Genomic DNA, 14,329 nt, shown 5'->3' on the forward strand with positions numbered 1-14,329 from the left:
TAATCGTCCGAATGTTGGAACTCTAGTCGGAATAGCTGTTACGCGAGGAATTCAGGTTTCGCATGTTTCTGCACTGTCTATCTCTGCTTAATCCTTTTTTGTTGACAATACAATAAAGTTCATTTATCTTGTCGACACGTTTGATATCGTTCATCGAATATACTCGTCATGCGTATTTTCTGCAAAATTAAACGGATTTATGTTAACATTTACACTGTAAAATATGATTTCTCAAAGATAAACAATGATGGAGGAGGCAAGAACTATTAACTATGATAAATTAGTACACAAGAGAACGTTTGAAAAATTAACATTTGAGATTTTCTTATCTGTGCAAGATTTGAAAAGCTTTTTTCATTAACAATATTAAGTATTTGGCTGCTAAATAGTTAATTTAACACCTCGCCATTTCGTTCTTTACGTTCTAATTTTGACACACAGAGATATGACATCATACGGTACAGTTTTTTAGTGAATCAGTGAAATAACGGAGCGAGTAATTGACGCAACATTACCGCCGTCCAAAATGTGCATTATTTAGCGCCGGATGCGATAGGAAAGGCGGTTTTAATGACGCAGTAACAGCCGTCCCGACCCGTAAAACTAAGATTAGTTGAGTACCGACCGCGGCTGTTTCCTTACGTGGTGTTACGGAGAAAATCAGATATGAACGTAGAATCTTAAAGCGATCGTAAACGGCAGGCGAGAGCGAGACCCGCGATTCTCGGTACGGTGTGCCCGCGGCTCCCAATCTACAAATAGTAATATGCGTATACGCGCTGGAATTCGTATTACTTCACTTTACAGCACTATCACCAAAGGTTCATTTTTTTTATTTTTGCAACATTACACAATGTCATAACACGTTCGCGTTAATAGTCTTTAAAAAACTCTCTCCTTCTTTTCTTTCACAGTCTTCTTAAAAGAAGGAAAATTTCTCTATACATAAATTTGCATCGAGAGAGAAGCAAACCCTTTAATTCTAAAAGAATTAATTAAAGTTATACTTTAATCTTAACATAATGTAAAGTAATTATCTTATTATTTATAAATTTTTTATCTTAATTTATTCCACGCGAGCCGAATATCAGAGAGAAGAGGGTATATTTACGTCGTAAAATAATTTCCATATTGAGCGGTGTGAAAGTGCGCATATCCGCCGGCAAGTGTATCGAGTGCTCCCGAAATTTATCAGTTTCCACTGTGTTTCACCGTGTCGTCTCAGGGAAGGGCTTCCGCTTCGCGCACCACACGGCTCTTATCTCCGACACGGAGCGGATAAAAATGTCTGGAGACGTTCGAGGGATGAAACTCGGACGACGCTGTTAACCCTGTAAGCCTGATATCGGTGACAGTACGGCCTTCTCGCCAAGAGAAAGTAGCGCTAGAAAGCTCCCGTAACATGTACATGGAGCCGAAGAGCAGCGAGAAAATTATTGACATCGGACTTTAGAAAGAATGATCCTCGTGTGCTATCTGACATATCGATAATAAAATATTGCGAGACCAACGTTATCTTTTGGAAAGAAAACTCTCTATTTGCGAGAAAATTGTTAAACTCTAAAATTGTTTGAATTTTAAGCTTCTAGAATAATTGTTTTACATTTGTAAAATGCATACAAAAAATATGAGAAAATTTAATTTGAAGAACGTTGAATTTTGGATAATGCTGTGACCGAGAAGTGAGACTTAGTTTCAAATTGATCAAACAAGAAATGAAGAGGAATATCCTGGAAGGCTTCTCGTGTATCCTAACCCGAGTCCTTAACCGGCGGTTTCGCGTCGCGCAGCGAGACCGGAAGTGATGAGGAGCGAAACGCGGGATCCTCGTCGTTGCGGTCCGCGCAACCAATAGACCCTCCTCGGCTATCCGACTCGGTGATATATATACCGGCGTCCGCACGCAACGCTACGTGCAACTGTCATGCGTGCATGTACATGCAGCGTGCACCTACCAGCACGTAGACCGACGACTGACCGGCCGGCCGGCCGGTGCGGCGCGCGGAATGCAGTTATTATTCAACGTTTACGCTCGCCTGCTCGCGAAACCAAGTCGCCCGGCTGGAATCATTAATATGCGAGCAGGTATGTGAGAGAATTGTAGCGTATCCGCGCGCCCGCTCAGAGCGATGCCGACACCGGTTAACTGATTTGTAAAAGTAAAAATCGGAAACGGGCGAGCGGACAAAGCGAGAAAAATCGGACGGCGGTGCGCGAGTTGCACTTGAATCGCGCGAAATATCCGAGACGAAAAATATAGCTTTTCATTTCGTGCCCTTTTTTTATTACATTTTGTAGAGGAAAGTCGAAATGTGTGTGAATGTGTGTAGCGAAAGCACTTAATACGGTTAAAAAGCTTTAAATCGATTGTGAGAGAAGTAATTTATATATGATACGGCTTAAATATTATTATGTGTCACGTACGTAATTTATCACAGAGTGAGCGTTGTGTGCAACATAAATTGCAACCAGTTGTAATGAAGAAATTTTGGGAAAGTAGAAGACATGCCTAACAAGCAACGGCGATAGTCATTATTCAACTCCAAATATCTATCGCGGGGCATGTCAGCTGGTATATAGTCATAAATGGAAAATTAACGAAGACAGCCCGCATTCCTCCGACATACCGTAGTCGCTGCATGTGCTGTACTTGAATGCTCAGGAATTTATTTGACACGCGCGTTTAACGAGTAGAAGGAGAGGACGTTTCGTTAACTCTTTGCTACGTTTTACCGTGTTTTAATCGCTCAGCTGGAAACCGGAATTGTATAACGAGCTTTATTTGCGAGAAAGTCTCGACTTGGCACTTCTATTTACGCGCGTAATCCCGAACGCATAATGTAATTTCATATTTATAAGTGTCACGCCAGATCGTAAGTCACCGCGCGCCCATAGAATACTTTTTTTTTTCTTTTTTAAATCAGAGAGATCGAGAGATACGAATGTGATGTGCGCAAGATAAATTGGCTCGAAAAACGAATATTTTACTCACAATTTTATCATATTGCACGCATAAAAAAAAGAATCAGTAATGAAGAGATTGGACAACATTCGGCTGCAAATCAACGCATATTGAGCGAACAATGACCCTTGCTCCTATTAACAGCCATCACAACGACAGGCCGCAATACCGCACATTCAGTGCTAAATGTGTCCGTCTGGTTCCGGTTCTATGTTAGCATTCAGCGCGATTAGGGATGAGAATGCCGGAGTATATATCGCCCAGATGGAGATTATAGACTCCGATTATGCCGGCTTTATACGCGTGTAATGTGTAATTAGAAGCTTCTATTTATAATGAACGCATTACATACGAATGAAGCAATCGGAACAAGTCCATAATCTCGATCTAAACGATACATATTCGGGAAGTATCGTCTATAATCGCGCTCAATGCTAACATAATCCAAAATTTCAAACAGAAATGTAATGTAGCAAAAATCTAATCGCTTTTCGATCGTTGATTACAATCAGCATTATATCGATCGCACCTAATGGCCGGATTATCATGGTTATACCTGAAAAAATTAAAGAATTGCGTAATGTTGTAATGAATTTCTATCGACAGTTATGTAAACTTCGTAACCATTATAATAACAGAGAATGCATTCTACACAAACTTTCCTTAAAAAAAAATGCTTGCTTATCAGAAGACTTATTAACATGTCGATTTACGTGTTGATTCGCTCAGGTGATATAACGGATCGATTATGTGCCGATTTTGCTCGTGCGCCCGGTATTCGCCGCGTTAAAATTATTAACCGTACTCGCCGCGATTTCCTATTTCCTCGCGATTAATCAGACTGACGGCGAATGAGCCACGAAACGGTCAAAACGCGAATTTCCTAGCACGATTTGAATAACGAAAGTAATGCTCTTACTCGCGCTCCACGATTATGAGTTGCTAATTAACTATTGAATCACACTGCGTTTTATGATCACGTTCTCTTCTCGTTCGTGTAAGTTGAATTGATTATGTCGATTTGATTTGGCGGCGAATAAAAATTATTTAGTATAAAAAGTAAAAATTTATTGTTTTATAAATTATTATTGATAGCGATATTGAATAACGCGATATGATAATTGGCTGATGTAAACATAGCTACATATTTCGTGATAGATTATTCTGGTAGGACGAATAGAAACTGTTCATTCGAGTTCAACGGTGAGAAAGTTACTGATGCAATACCAATCACAAAGTACATTATGCCTGCTTAATATACATGTTAAAAGCGCAATTATAAATTTTATTAATATTTTTTTAATTACGAGCAACTTTTGTTCCTAACTTTGCTCGCAAGTTATTGAAGTTGCTGAAATTACAAAAAGTCTATTAATTTTCGATTAAATTATAAAGTTTTTATGATAAATTACAAATTTGTCGTGAAATAAAATTGATAAATAATTAAAATACTATTTTTATCCTCGCAATTGTTCTTTTTTATCACCGATTCCGATTTTGTAATAGGAATATTGATCAATTATGTCAATTAGATGCATTAACGATGTGTTTAGAAAAGCATTTATAAACATCTTTCTTGCAGCAGAAGGTTAAGCTTACAGATCGCGTAAAAAGATTAACCGCGGCATTAATCTCGACGCTAAAGATGTCGAACAACAACTGGACCGAGAGAATAACGGCTATTGGGTCAGATACAGATCGTCGGTAATTGCATCAGGAGAAACTTTTTATTCAGAAGAGAGCGAAACAAGGAGTCCTGACGCAGCCGGCGTAATTCTGCAGTCCGACGTCTCTAATATAACTTATGTGCGTGAATGTGCGTGACTACGCGGCTAGCAGCACACGGAAATTATGGCTTGGTCACTGCTGTTACACTGCTGCCGAGGTCCATTTTTTTCAGCTACACTTTCTACGCTGATTTTCTTTTTTTTCTCTCTCTCTCTCTCTCTCTCTTTCTCTTTGTGCGACGCAATAGTGTACAATTAGAAAAACGCCTCTGACACGTTGACAGACCTACCGTTACACCGTCGAAAATTGTACGTGAGAAGTGCACTTCGAACGTGGAAAGTTTTGAACATCATCGGGCCGGAATCGTTTCGTCGTCTCGTCCGTTCCAATTTGAGAGCGCACCGATACTGTTCGTTAAAGAAGAATCAAATTATCGGCGCATCGGACTGTTCTCTCGCTGGCGGATTCAACCGGCGAACGCGAATACGAATTTTAGTCAGCAACACGGGTTTGCATGTAACGATGGGCACAATCGACGCTCCGATGGGTCAACTAAGCTCTAGCGCGCCCATTACGCTGCGAAAACGATAAAGAAACGAGCGCGATGGTAACAGGCAAACTTAATTTCCAGCTTTCCTGGAAAGGTCAGTTGAATTTATGTGCCAATTTCGTGTGCTGCAAAATGGAATAAAGCAGAAAGGAAACATATGCGAATTTCCATTGGCTTAATCCCGTGGCACTATGCGCGGCGTAATGAAATCAATATATTTTTATCATCTTCAAGGGCAGAAATTCCCTTAATCTCGTAACACGCCCACTCGTAACACGCCCGACGTTCTTAATCCTTATCGATGACTGAACAGAGCGACAGTAATTGCATTATAAATATGCAAAATAATCACTCTCTCATCTTTATTATTCGCAAAAAATATCAAATGATTTGCCCGCAATATTGTTGGTCAAATTAATGCTGTTAAATTTTATCATCATTATTTAATATTTATTTTATAACAAAATTTCATACTCACATATTACAATTCTTACCATTTTAATGATTTTTAGTAATTTATTGTTGTTGCCATAAATTAATTGTTATAAAAAATTAATTAAAATTAATTAAAATCACGTAAATTTTCTCATTACATACAAGTCAAAATGAGATGTTTTTATATAACAGCAAATTAAAATCACTGTCGCTACTTAATCACTATACTGCGACGATGTTTCTCTTCTGATATTAAAACATTCTGACGCACACTTAAACTTTACATGCAAAAGTTCTAATTACATGACTAATTTGCTTATTTATAAATACGCTATTTCACGATGAGCACACGCAACTATTGCGCGACGTGAACGAGATTCCGGCGCGGGCAATTAATCGACCGGCAATATCCTCCGACGTGTCGTCATTCGCGCGTTAAATCATTCGAAAGAAACTATCAGATCGATAGAGCTACAACTAACGGACACATTCCGATCGTCGTAAAAAAATGCACAACGAAAGCGACCAGAATGCACTGTGTATCCAGTGTGGCGATATTCACGTACGAGCCGGCGCGCTCGAACCATGCATTCACAACCGAGAGCGGCCGGCAGAACACGGAAATGATGGGCAGTTCTTTGCTGAAACGGCGATAGCCCACACTATCCCGCTCCGCCTATTGCGTAAGACTACTTTCCTAGCCTGGTCGGCGCTGCAGCGAAGTGTGGCAGAATGCGAGTGGAGGCGCGCGTCACTCGCGGCCAATCCGTCATCCTTTGTGCTCTCTCTGTTTTCCTTCTCATCTCTGTATTAAAATTCTGACATTCTCTCAACGTAAAGCGCTTCTTAATTATGGCTTTTTCAAAAATATGTTCTGGAAAATGCGCGTTTACAAATAGCGAGTTTGTTCGCAGTGAAATAGCTCTCACTATTGCTACACAATATCAGCGCGTTGCTTTTCTCCATTTTTCATACGGAGAACACGTATTATATAACTATGTAACATGTTTGAAAATTGTGGGCTGCCGCTGGCGGTAAATCGACTCGAGGTTCGCGACGGAACGGTTAATTTTCAGCATCGAATGCACCCCCGCAACTTTGTCGGAAGTTTATACCTGCCAGGAAGATATACGTAGTAGTAGCGACGTTGATGATATCTACGATACGTGACTGAAGGTGTAACAATACCGGGCTCGGCAGAGCCGGCACTGTAACGCCTCTACTTAAAACTTAAGCGCGGCTTACCGAGCACCACTCTTAACGTCAAGGCGTGCAAACGATCATTGTCGGTTACGATAAAATTTAATTTTCAATGAAATTTTAAGCCGCTGGCCTTAAACCAAAAGCACGTACTAAACTTAAATAAGATACGATAGGAATGCTATTTCAAGCACCTCGCAATAATTTGTCGTCGCATTTCCATGGATTTATTATTAAAAAGCATAATTCTTCAATATTTAATTAATCGAAAATTATTTTTTCTTAAAGTATGACGAAAGTAAATTGCGTAGGTACTACTTTTAAGATTTTTTACTTAATTTTGACATAACGTGTACTTTAAACGAGAGAAAAAGTTCTCAAAGCACGAGATACGGAGAAGATAAACAGTTAGAATCAATTAAAGTTCGTACATTAAAATGACATCGCGCTGTAAAGTGCTGCGATAAACCGTTCCATTACATTATATTACGCATCGTATTGTCATAAAGATTTACATAAACTGCAATTACTCGTATTTCGCGGATTTGCTCACTCATTGTACTAACATAAAACGATATCTGGGTCGAACAAGTGAAATGCTGACATGGAAGGATATTTTACTTTGGATGATTGTGAAATACTGAGAGAAAGCAATTTTACAATATATCGTGCGATTCCGATTCCGATTATTATCGCATGCACAATATTTTGAAACGTCGCTTCTGCATTATTTTTATTACTACTAAGCGCATAACTATTTATGATACATTTCTGTTTGTTAATTGCGTGAGATACTTCAAATGTCGATGATGCCTGCTTATCGCAGTTGTGATCGTATTCAATTATAGTAAAACTTATTTATGCATCAAGCGGCAGGGAGATTCACTTGACCTCAATAACGCAGTGTAAATAGCATAATTAAACATGTAATTAAATATTCTACGCGACTCTTTTCTTTTTTCATCGCTCATTACGAAAGCGTTTTGCAAATTAGATCATTACTGGAACAGTCAGTGCGGGATGTATAGCCGTGTCTATGCAGTGCTGTTTCAGTAATAGGCGCACTAATTCAGTGAGCAAATGGATCACCTTAATATTGCGTATAGCGAGATGGAAATGCAGCACACAAATTTAAACCTAACGTAGAAATTAGGTCAATCTTGATTCTATGCGTCGATAATTCGAATCAATTAATGAATCAGTCAATAACCAGATTTGCGTTAAATCGCTTAGCCAGCTCAACCGAAATATAACAGTCAAATGCATTATTTTGCGTGAAAAATTTTTCGCGGATTATTTTATGAAAATTTTACAAATAATTTGCTCAAATACATAGCAATATTTTTGTAATAAAATTAAATTTTTATTTCCACGTTAGAATACATCAAAGAGAATAATGTCGAAATCAAGTTTATCTGACGATTAATAATCCTGCAATTACAATATGACTCGCCAAATAATTTGCGATAAATGCAACATCAAAGAAAGAAGATGCAGCGCGTGCTATTGGCGGATTACACAAGCCAGTTTGATCCACTAACCGAGCAATCTGCACTAGCTGTACAACGCGTGTAACGTGTTATTATCGCGCTGCGCATCATCGACGAGCCGTCTCGCTTTCAATCGGCGACAGTGCGCCTGTGTGGCTGCGCCATCACGCCATATTACATAGGAGGAAGTTTTCCCATGGATCTTGGTGCCCGTGCGTGCTATTTCATGAATAAAATTTCTCCAGTTTCACATCCTCGTGTTATGTAAAAATTGGAGCAAAAGCGCAGCGCGCGCCGAGGCGCCGCGCCGTCGCGCGAACATCACGGCGCGAGGTCGCGGCGTCGGTTTGCAAATGCAATGTTGCGGAAGCTTCCACGCGTGTACGAGAAGCGATGTGTGCGCGGAATCGTCACCTTAGGCGAAGGGTATTCTTCGCGAAAATTGAGCTGGCAGGGACATATATCGAAATGGAATACGTAAGGCTGCGCATGGCGAATGCATTACTCGAGATATTGCGATCCCTGATTTGAATAAATATCTAATATAGATGAGAGCGTGTAACATGTAAATGGCGCTTAATAAAAGAAATATGCCATAATTAAAAATTCTACGGCAGATGCTTAGCCAGTACAATTTAATTAAAGAAATATTGCCAGCAAATAAATAAAGTTAGAATTATCTAGATACATAAAATTTACCCGTCGCTTGGGGATAAACATGAAAGCTGTTGACTCAAAGAAATAAATAAAGATATAAAAGCAAGCGTATGTTGTGGCCTTCTTCGTAATGTTGCGCGGAGAAAGGGATGATGTTATGTTTTCCGCAGACACGTAGATTGTTACCAATGGCGTTTTCTCAAACGGGCAGTCTGACATGAAAATACTACGTGCATGAGTTTTAATGCCTTGGGCGGTAATCGTTATGTAATGAATAATCACAGTTTCTGGAATCTACGATTACGACAAGTTATAGCTACTAAATAACCTCTGATTTATGCGCTTCTGTCCGACGCGTATATTCTGTGCAAATTAAATTATTTAAATAAAAAAAATTTCGCGGATGAAAGTACACCGCGATAATCCTATATCACGCTTCCCCATTCAAATGAAGTAAATCGCATCACCTCCATTTCGATTCGATTCACGGGTATATCGGATCTGCCGGTCGCCGAGAAAGTCGTTTTATCACAGGAGCGTATTTCCTGAATATCGACCACACCGGTGCGAGCCAATCGATACTGTGTCGATCCGTGAAAATCACTCAATAATTCAGAACGGACGCGAAACTAGATTCCGTCGCGATTCCGATGGCAAAAGCGTAAAAATCGAGATCGCGAGGCGCGATTGCCGCTGCTAAGCTGTAGAAATATTGCATTCCAATGGGACAATGCGTTAATAACTGCTCTGCAGTATTCAGCGAAATTATTAGTCGAATCGATAGGATCGGTCAATCGCGAGTAATTAGTGATCCGCTTTTTTCATCGCTGTGAATGAAGCGCGCCGTATCTATTGTCGCGCGCGGAAAAGGCACGCTACTGATTAAGTAATTGCGCGATTAATTCGCTAATGAGGCAATTAATATTCGCACGAGTTTTTCACCTTTGCTCGGCGGGTCGGCTCGGTTCGAGGGTGAGAACGAAAAGAGCAAACTGCAGCCGCCACGCATTGAATTTATATATTCGAAACCGGTCAGGGCTGCCGGGCGAGAAAAGATACGTGCGCGGGCGACTTTCGCGATATATCGGCATTTTTCGCGAACGCCAAATAATATAATGGCTTTCACTTCGCGTGCCGGAAAACTCGTGGCCCGTATGATAAGCGGGGGCATCGTGCGAAAACGAAAACTAATTAATAGGATGTAATTAGCCGTGTTGCGTTTCGACGCGTTGCACTTCAACACCTTCGACGTTGAGATGCCAGCAATCGCTCGTTGCCGCTGTTACGTACAAAGCGTGTGTGTTATGAAAAGCTGCTTTAAAAAAAAAAAAAAGAAAGTATAGAGGAAGTATGCGTTAAATATACGTACACGATAATCTGTAGAGGGGAACCTAATCTTGGTGGATTATCACGCCTCGATGTTGCGTTCAAACATAAACAGTTTGTAACATACTTATGCATTCATATTCGTGCGCATATTTTTAGCTCGTGTTTTTAATTATTCAATATTCTTATCTAATATTTTTAACGCTATGCTTTTACACTTTTACAAAACATAGATTTGAAGTTTAGATATTACATTTATTCGGTATATTATTACAGTTGCTATTATTTTGTGTACCGCAATAAGTAAAATTAATTAACAATAATAAAGTGACTATAAAGTTTTTGAGATAACAGATATAATACAATTGTGAATGCAATTCCGAAATGATTGGAAACGGTTGAGCCGTCAAGTACCGCTTCGGACAAATTACAACGATCAAATCGCTCACAATGATGGACAATCCTTCAGACCTTATTAAATTATGCGATTTTGTTTTCAGTTTGCAACATAGTGCACCATAGCAGCTGGAATTAGTAGGTTGAGGTAATAAGTAACAAGCGACGGCGGCGGCGGCGGTGGCAACGGCTGCGGCAGGCAATCTATTTAGAAAAGAATTCAGGTCTCTTAAGGCCATTCAACGACCCGTAATTCCAACTCTTTAGAACGTTTCAGCGTTTGCGCCAAACGTGCAACTCCTTTTCGATGCGAACGTCTCGTTTCCAGCGTAACGAGCGGGCCATAATCAAGACCGCTGCTTCGCCATTCTTGGATTTATTTCCCTTCTTTTTGCAGCCGAGGACGAATTTTTCGTGCGACAGTCCGCTTGTGTCCGAATGTAAACTTCGGTGTTACTCGTGATTTTTAACTCACGGACACTGCGCAGATAGTGGTTTTCATGAATAGTAATAACTTTCGATTATTTGAACATTGTGCGGACTTCTACGTTCTTTTTCCCCGCAAAAAAGCATTCTGCATTCAAATAAACGTAAAAAAATTAAAAATTCTAAAGCCTATCGAAAGCCTGGCTAAAATAAGCACTGTTGAAATAAGCGCATTACCCGACGTCTCTGATTAGTTCATAGCCCATCGTGACCCCGAAGTCGAGATGCCATTTTCATCAATCGTGACTCTCCGTTAAATTACCTCTTCACGTCTCTTCAGCAATAAAGTTGCAACAAAATATAATGACGTGAAGTTAAAAATGTATTTTTTTATTATCAGTATTCCGACAATAATTGCTCGGTTAACAATGTGCATAATATATTTAATTATGGCATTATTGGAAGAAAATATTTTTAAAGATATCTCTTTTTAATTATTTTTAACCATCGTTTTTTAAATCTCTGCTTATGTGTATAGAATAATATTAATAACTTTGCAGTTTCCAGTGAAATTATAAGTCGATAGTATCGATCGACTGCAAATAATCCGCTTTTTTAATTGCATTAAACGAAGCGCGTCCAGCTTATTGTCATTACGTAAAGGAAGAAGACGACGGTCACTTGCTGCTGTAATTAATTAATTAATCGCGCGATTAGTGCACTTTCTTGATTTAACAGAATGTTGCAGACCATTGTGAACACCACAGACTGCCGTAAAGCATCCCTGAAGCATCGCACCGATGAAGAACGTTTGCTTTCATCATCTAAAAGCCTACTCGAATTCATCCCGCAATCGCGGGATAACGACGCATCGCACCGGCCGAGAGCTGTCCAATTAGCCAAAGTGATGATCATTCGGCGTCACTCGACGCTGCACCTGCGCCGTCTATCGCAACCAAGAAGGATCCGCGGCTGCTGGCCGCGTGCAAGCTGTGTGCTGTGTACCGCTCGCGCACGTCGCGCACCACGCCTGCCGAGAAAGAGAGTTAGTATCGTAGGTGACCAGGTAACCCGGGTGGTGTGCTCGGTCGCACTTGGTGCGGCCCGACGCGTAGAAGTCGAGCGTGTGCAGACCGCACGGTGGGGCGGGAGGAGTAGGAGGCTGCTACGACCATTAGACGTGGACATAGCCGCCGCGAATACAGCCCACAACGGGGCAACCTCTATCTATCGCGCATTACCGTAAAGGGGGGACCCCCCTTCACCCTCGTAGCCGGGTGGTGGGACTCGCGGACTCGCCGGCGACGGCCGCTCGGTACGTACCGCGGATTATAGTTTTTCTGGAGGGAGGGTGGTGGAGCGCCTTGCTTGCTTTCGAAAGGATGGTGATTGTGGAGCGTGTCCAGAGTAGAGTTAGGCGTATATAAGGCCCGCCGGCCCGGCCCAAGTCAGTCATTCACCGGACTACCAGCCCAATACACACACCAAACATGAAGGCCTTTGTGAGTATTTCCCACAAACGGGGTCGGTGAGGTGTTCGCGTCTGTCTCGATTGGCTTTAACCGTCGTTCGCTCTTCGATCGGACTTTATTAGACCTTTATTTGCTTGCGCATTTCTTTGCTCGCGACTCTGTCGCTCTGATAAACGGTCGCTTGTTCGAAATCGTGTGTTCTTTTCCTTCATTTGTTCTTTTTTATTAATTTATCGCACACTGTTTTAATTGGATCGTCGTCCTTATTCGCCGCCGTGAATGAACAGTGAAGAAAACAGCTTTCAGAAGTTTAAACAGTCTTCAAATTGTTTCGAGTTCTCCACGATATTACTCGTAAATTTCTTACAGTCGCTTCGAAAGTTTACCTCTGTAAACGCTCATCTCCCGAATGTTTTGTTCTGAAGCTTCTTAATTGAAACCAAACAAGAAACAGAATTAAAACAAGATTGCATTTAGAATACTGTTTCTGCAAACGAAAGGCAAACGAGGCCGTTTCGCAAGCACGAAAGCTTCGGATCGCGCTGATAAATGCACATCTATTAACGTCTCCATTGTGTCGCCGCTTCTTCGCTTCTTATTGCATCCGCGATGGCGATTCAATGTCACGGTTGGGGTACTCTCGCTATTTTTCCCGACGGGCAGACAGACAGACGCACAAACAGACAAACCGACAACTCTCATTCATAAAGCAAAGAAATCTTACCGCATCGCGCGCCGACCGCTCTCGGCGAAACCGGTTGTAGAAGTAGTATCATCATCGTCATTGAATAAGCGAGCTAATTCGCGACCGGTTCTATTCTCGGCGCATCTTCATTCACTTAGCGCATCGGTGAATGCGCGTACCTTGTTATTTTACTCTCTCTCTCTCTCTCTCTCTCCACCGTTGCATTCTCGAACTTTCCTTGTCATTTCACGTTCATAACATCCGCTGGATCTACCGTTACGTTCCGTCTTGCTCGTCCTGAAAACGTGACACAATTTTAATTTGCCTATTTTTACACCTTCGCATTTGTAATATCTCGATAACGATATATCTCTATTATTATAACAAATTTTGCAATGTTTTTGTTTTCGCATTTTCGATAAGATTATCGATAATAATATGTTTATTATTACAACCGACCTTGCAAATGTCGCGCGGTCGTCGGAAATAGCGGGCCGACCCGCTCGGCGTTCGATTGCACGGGACGATTTTGAAATCGGCACGATCGATCCTTTTCAGATCGCGAGGTCGCGGGAACGCTCGGTCAGCCACGTCACACGAGTGCGGCTGCGAGATAGTTGGTTTGTTCATTGGTTCGTTCGTTCGTTCCGCGTAAACGGGATGTGAAAGTTTCGCGAAGTCGTTAGATATGCATAATTCCAGGCCGCGGTGCCATTTAAGTTCGCAACGGTCTTAAACCGGGCGTGACACACGCGTCGTCTAACACTGGCTCGCGTGCGATCGCGAAACATTGGTTACGTACAGCCTCGATATATCTAATCAGCCGATTGCTGTATAGCTGCATGAAACACTTCCTTTCTAAACGCCACTTCCCGTATTACGAGCCACGGGCTTTAATCATATCTCGCGAGATATGATGTAATTGCCAATATATATCCAATTGATCGCTATAATTTCACGTTTCTTAAAAAAATTTCTTGTAATTTTTTAACTCGGACTCTA

The 14,329-nt window shown here is 41.1% G+C and overlaps 1 protein-coding gene across 3 annotated transcripts in view; it reads left to right on the forward strand.

Moving 5' to 3' along the window:
* The window catches only part of LOC105670105 (uncharacterized), a 61,347-nt gene that overhangs the window by 44,034 nt on the left and 2,984 nt on the right, over positions 1-14,329 (forward strand). Inside the window, exon 3 of one of the 3 annotated variants that reach the window (XM_012363438.2) lies at positions 11,909-12,215. In XM_012363438.2, the coding sequence (XP_012218861.1) occupies positions 11,910-12,215 (306 nt within the window). In that variant the 5' untranslated portion in view covers position 11,909. Of the gene's footprint in view, positions 1-5,691; positions 12,216-12,491; positions 12,673-14,329 lie in introns of those variants that run through there. The other 2 variants (XM_012363439.2, XM_012363440.2) reach the window with 2 other exon arrangements.

This window comes from Linepithema humile, chromosome 4 (genome assembly GCF_040581485.1).
Source record: "Linepithema humile isolate Giens D197 chromosome 4, Lhum_UNIL_v1.0, whole genome shotgun sequence".
Lineage (NCBI taxonomy): Eukaryota > Metazoa > Arthropoda > Insecta > Hymenoptera > Formicidae > Linepithema > Linepithema humile.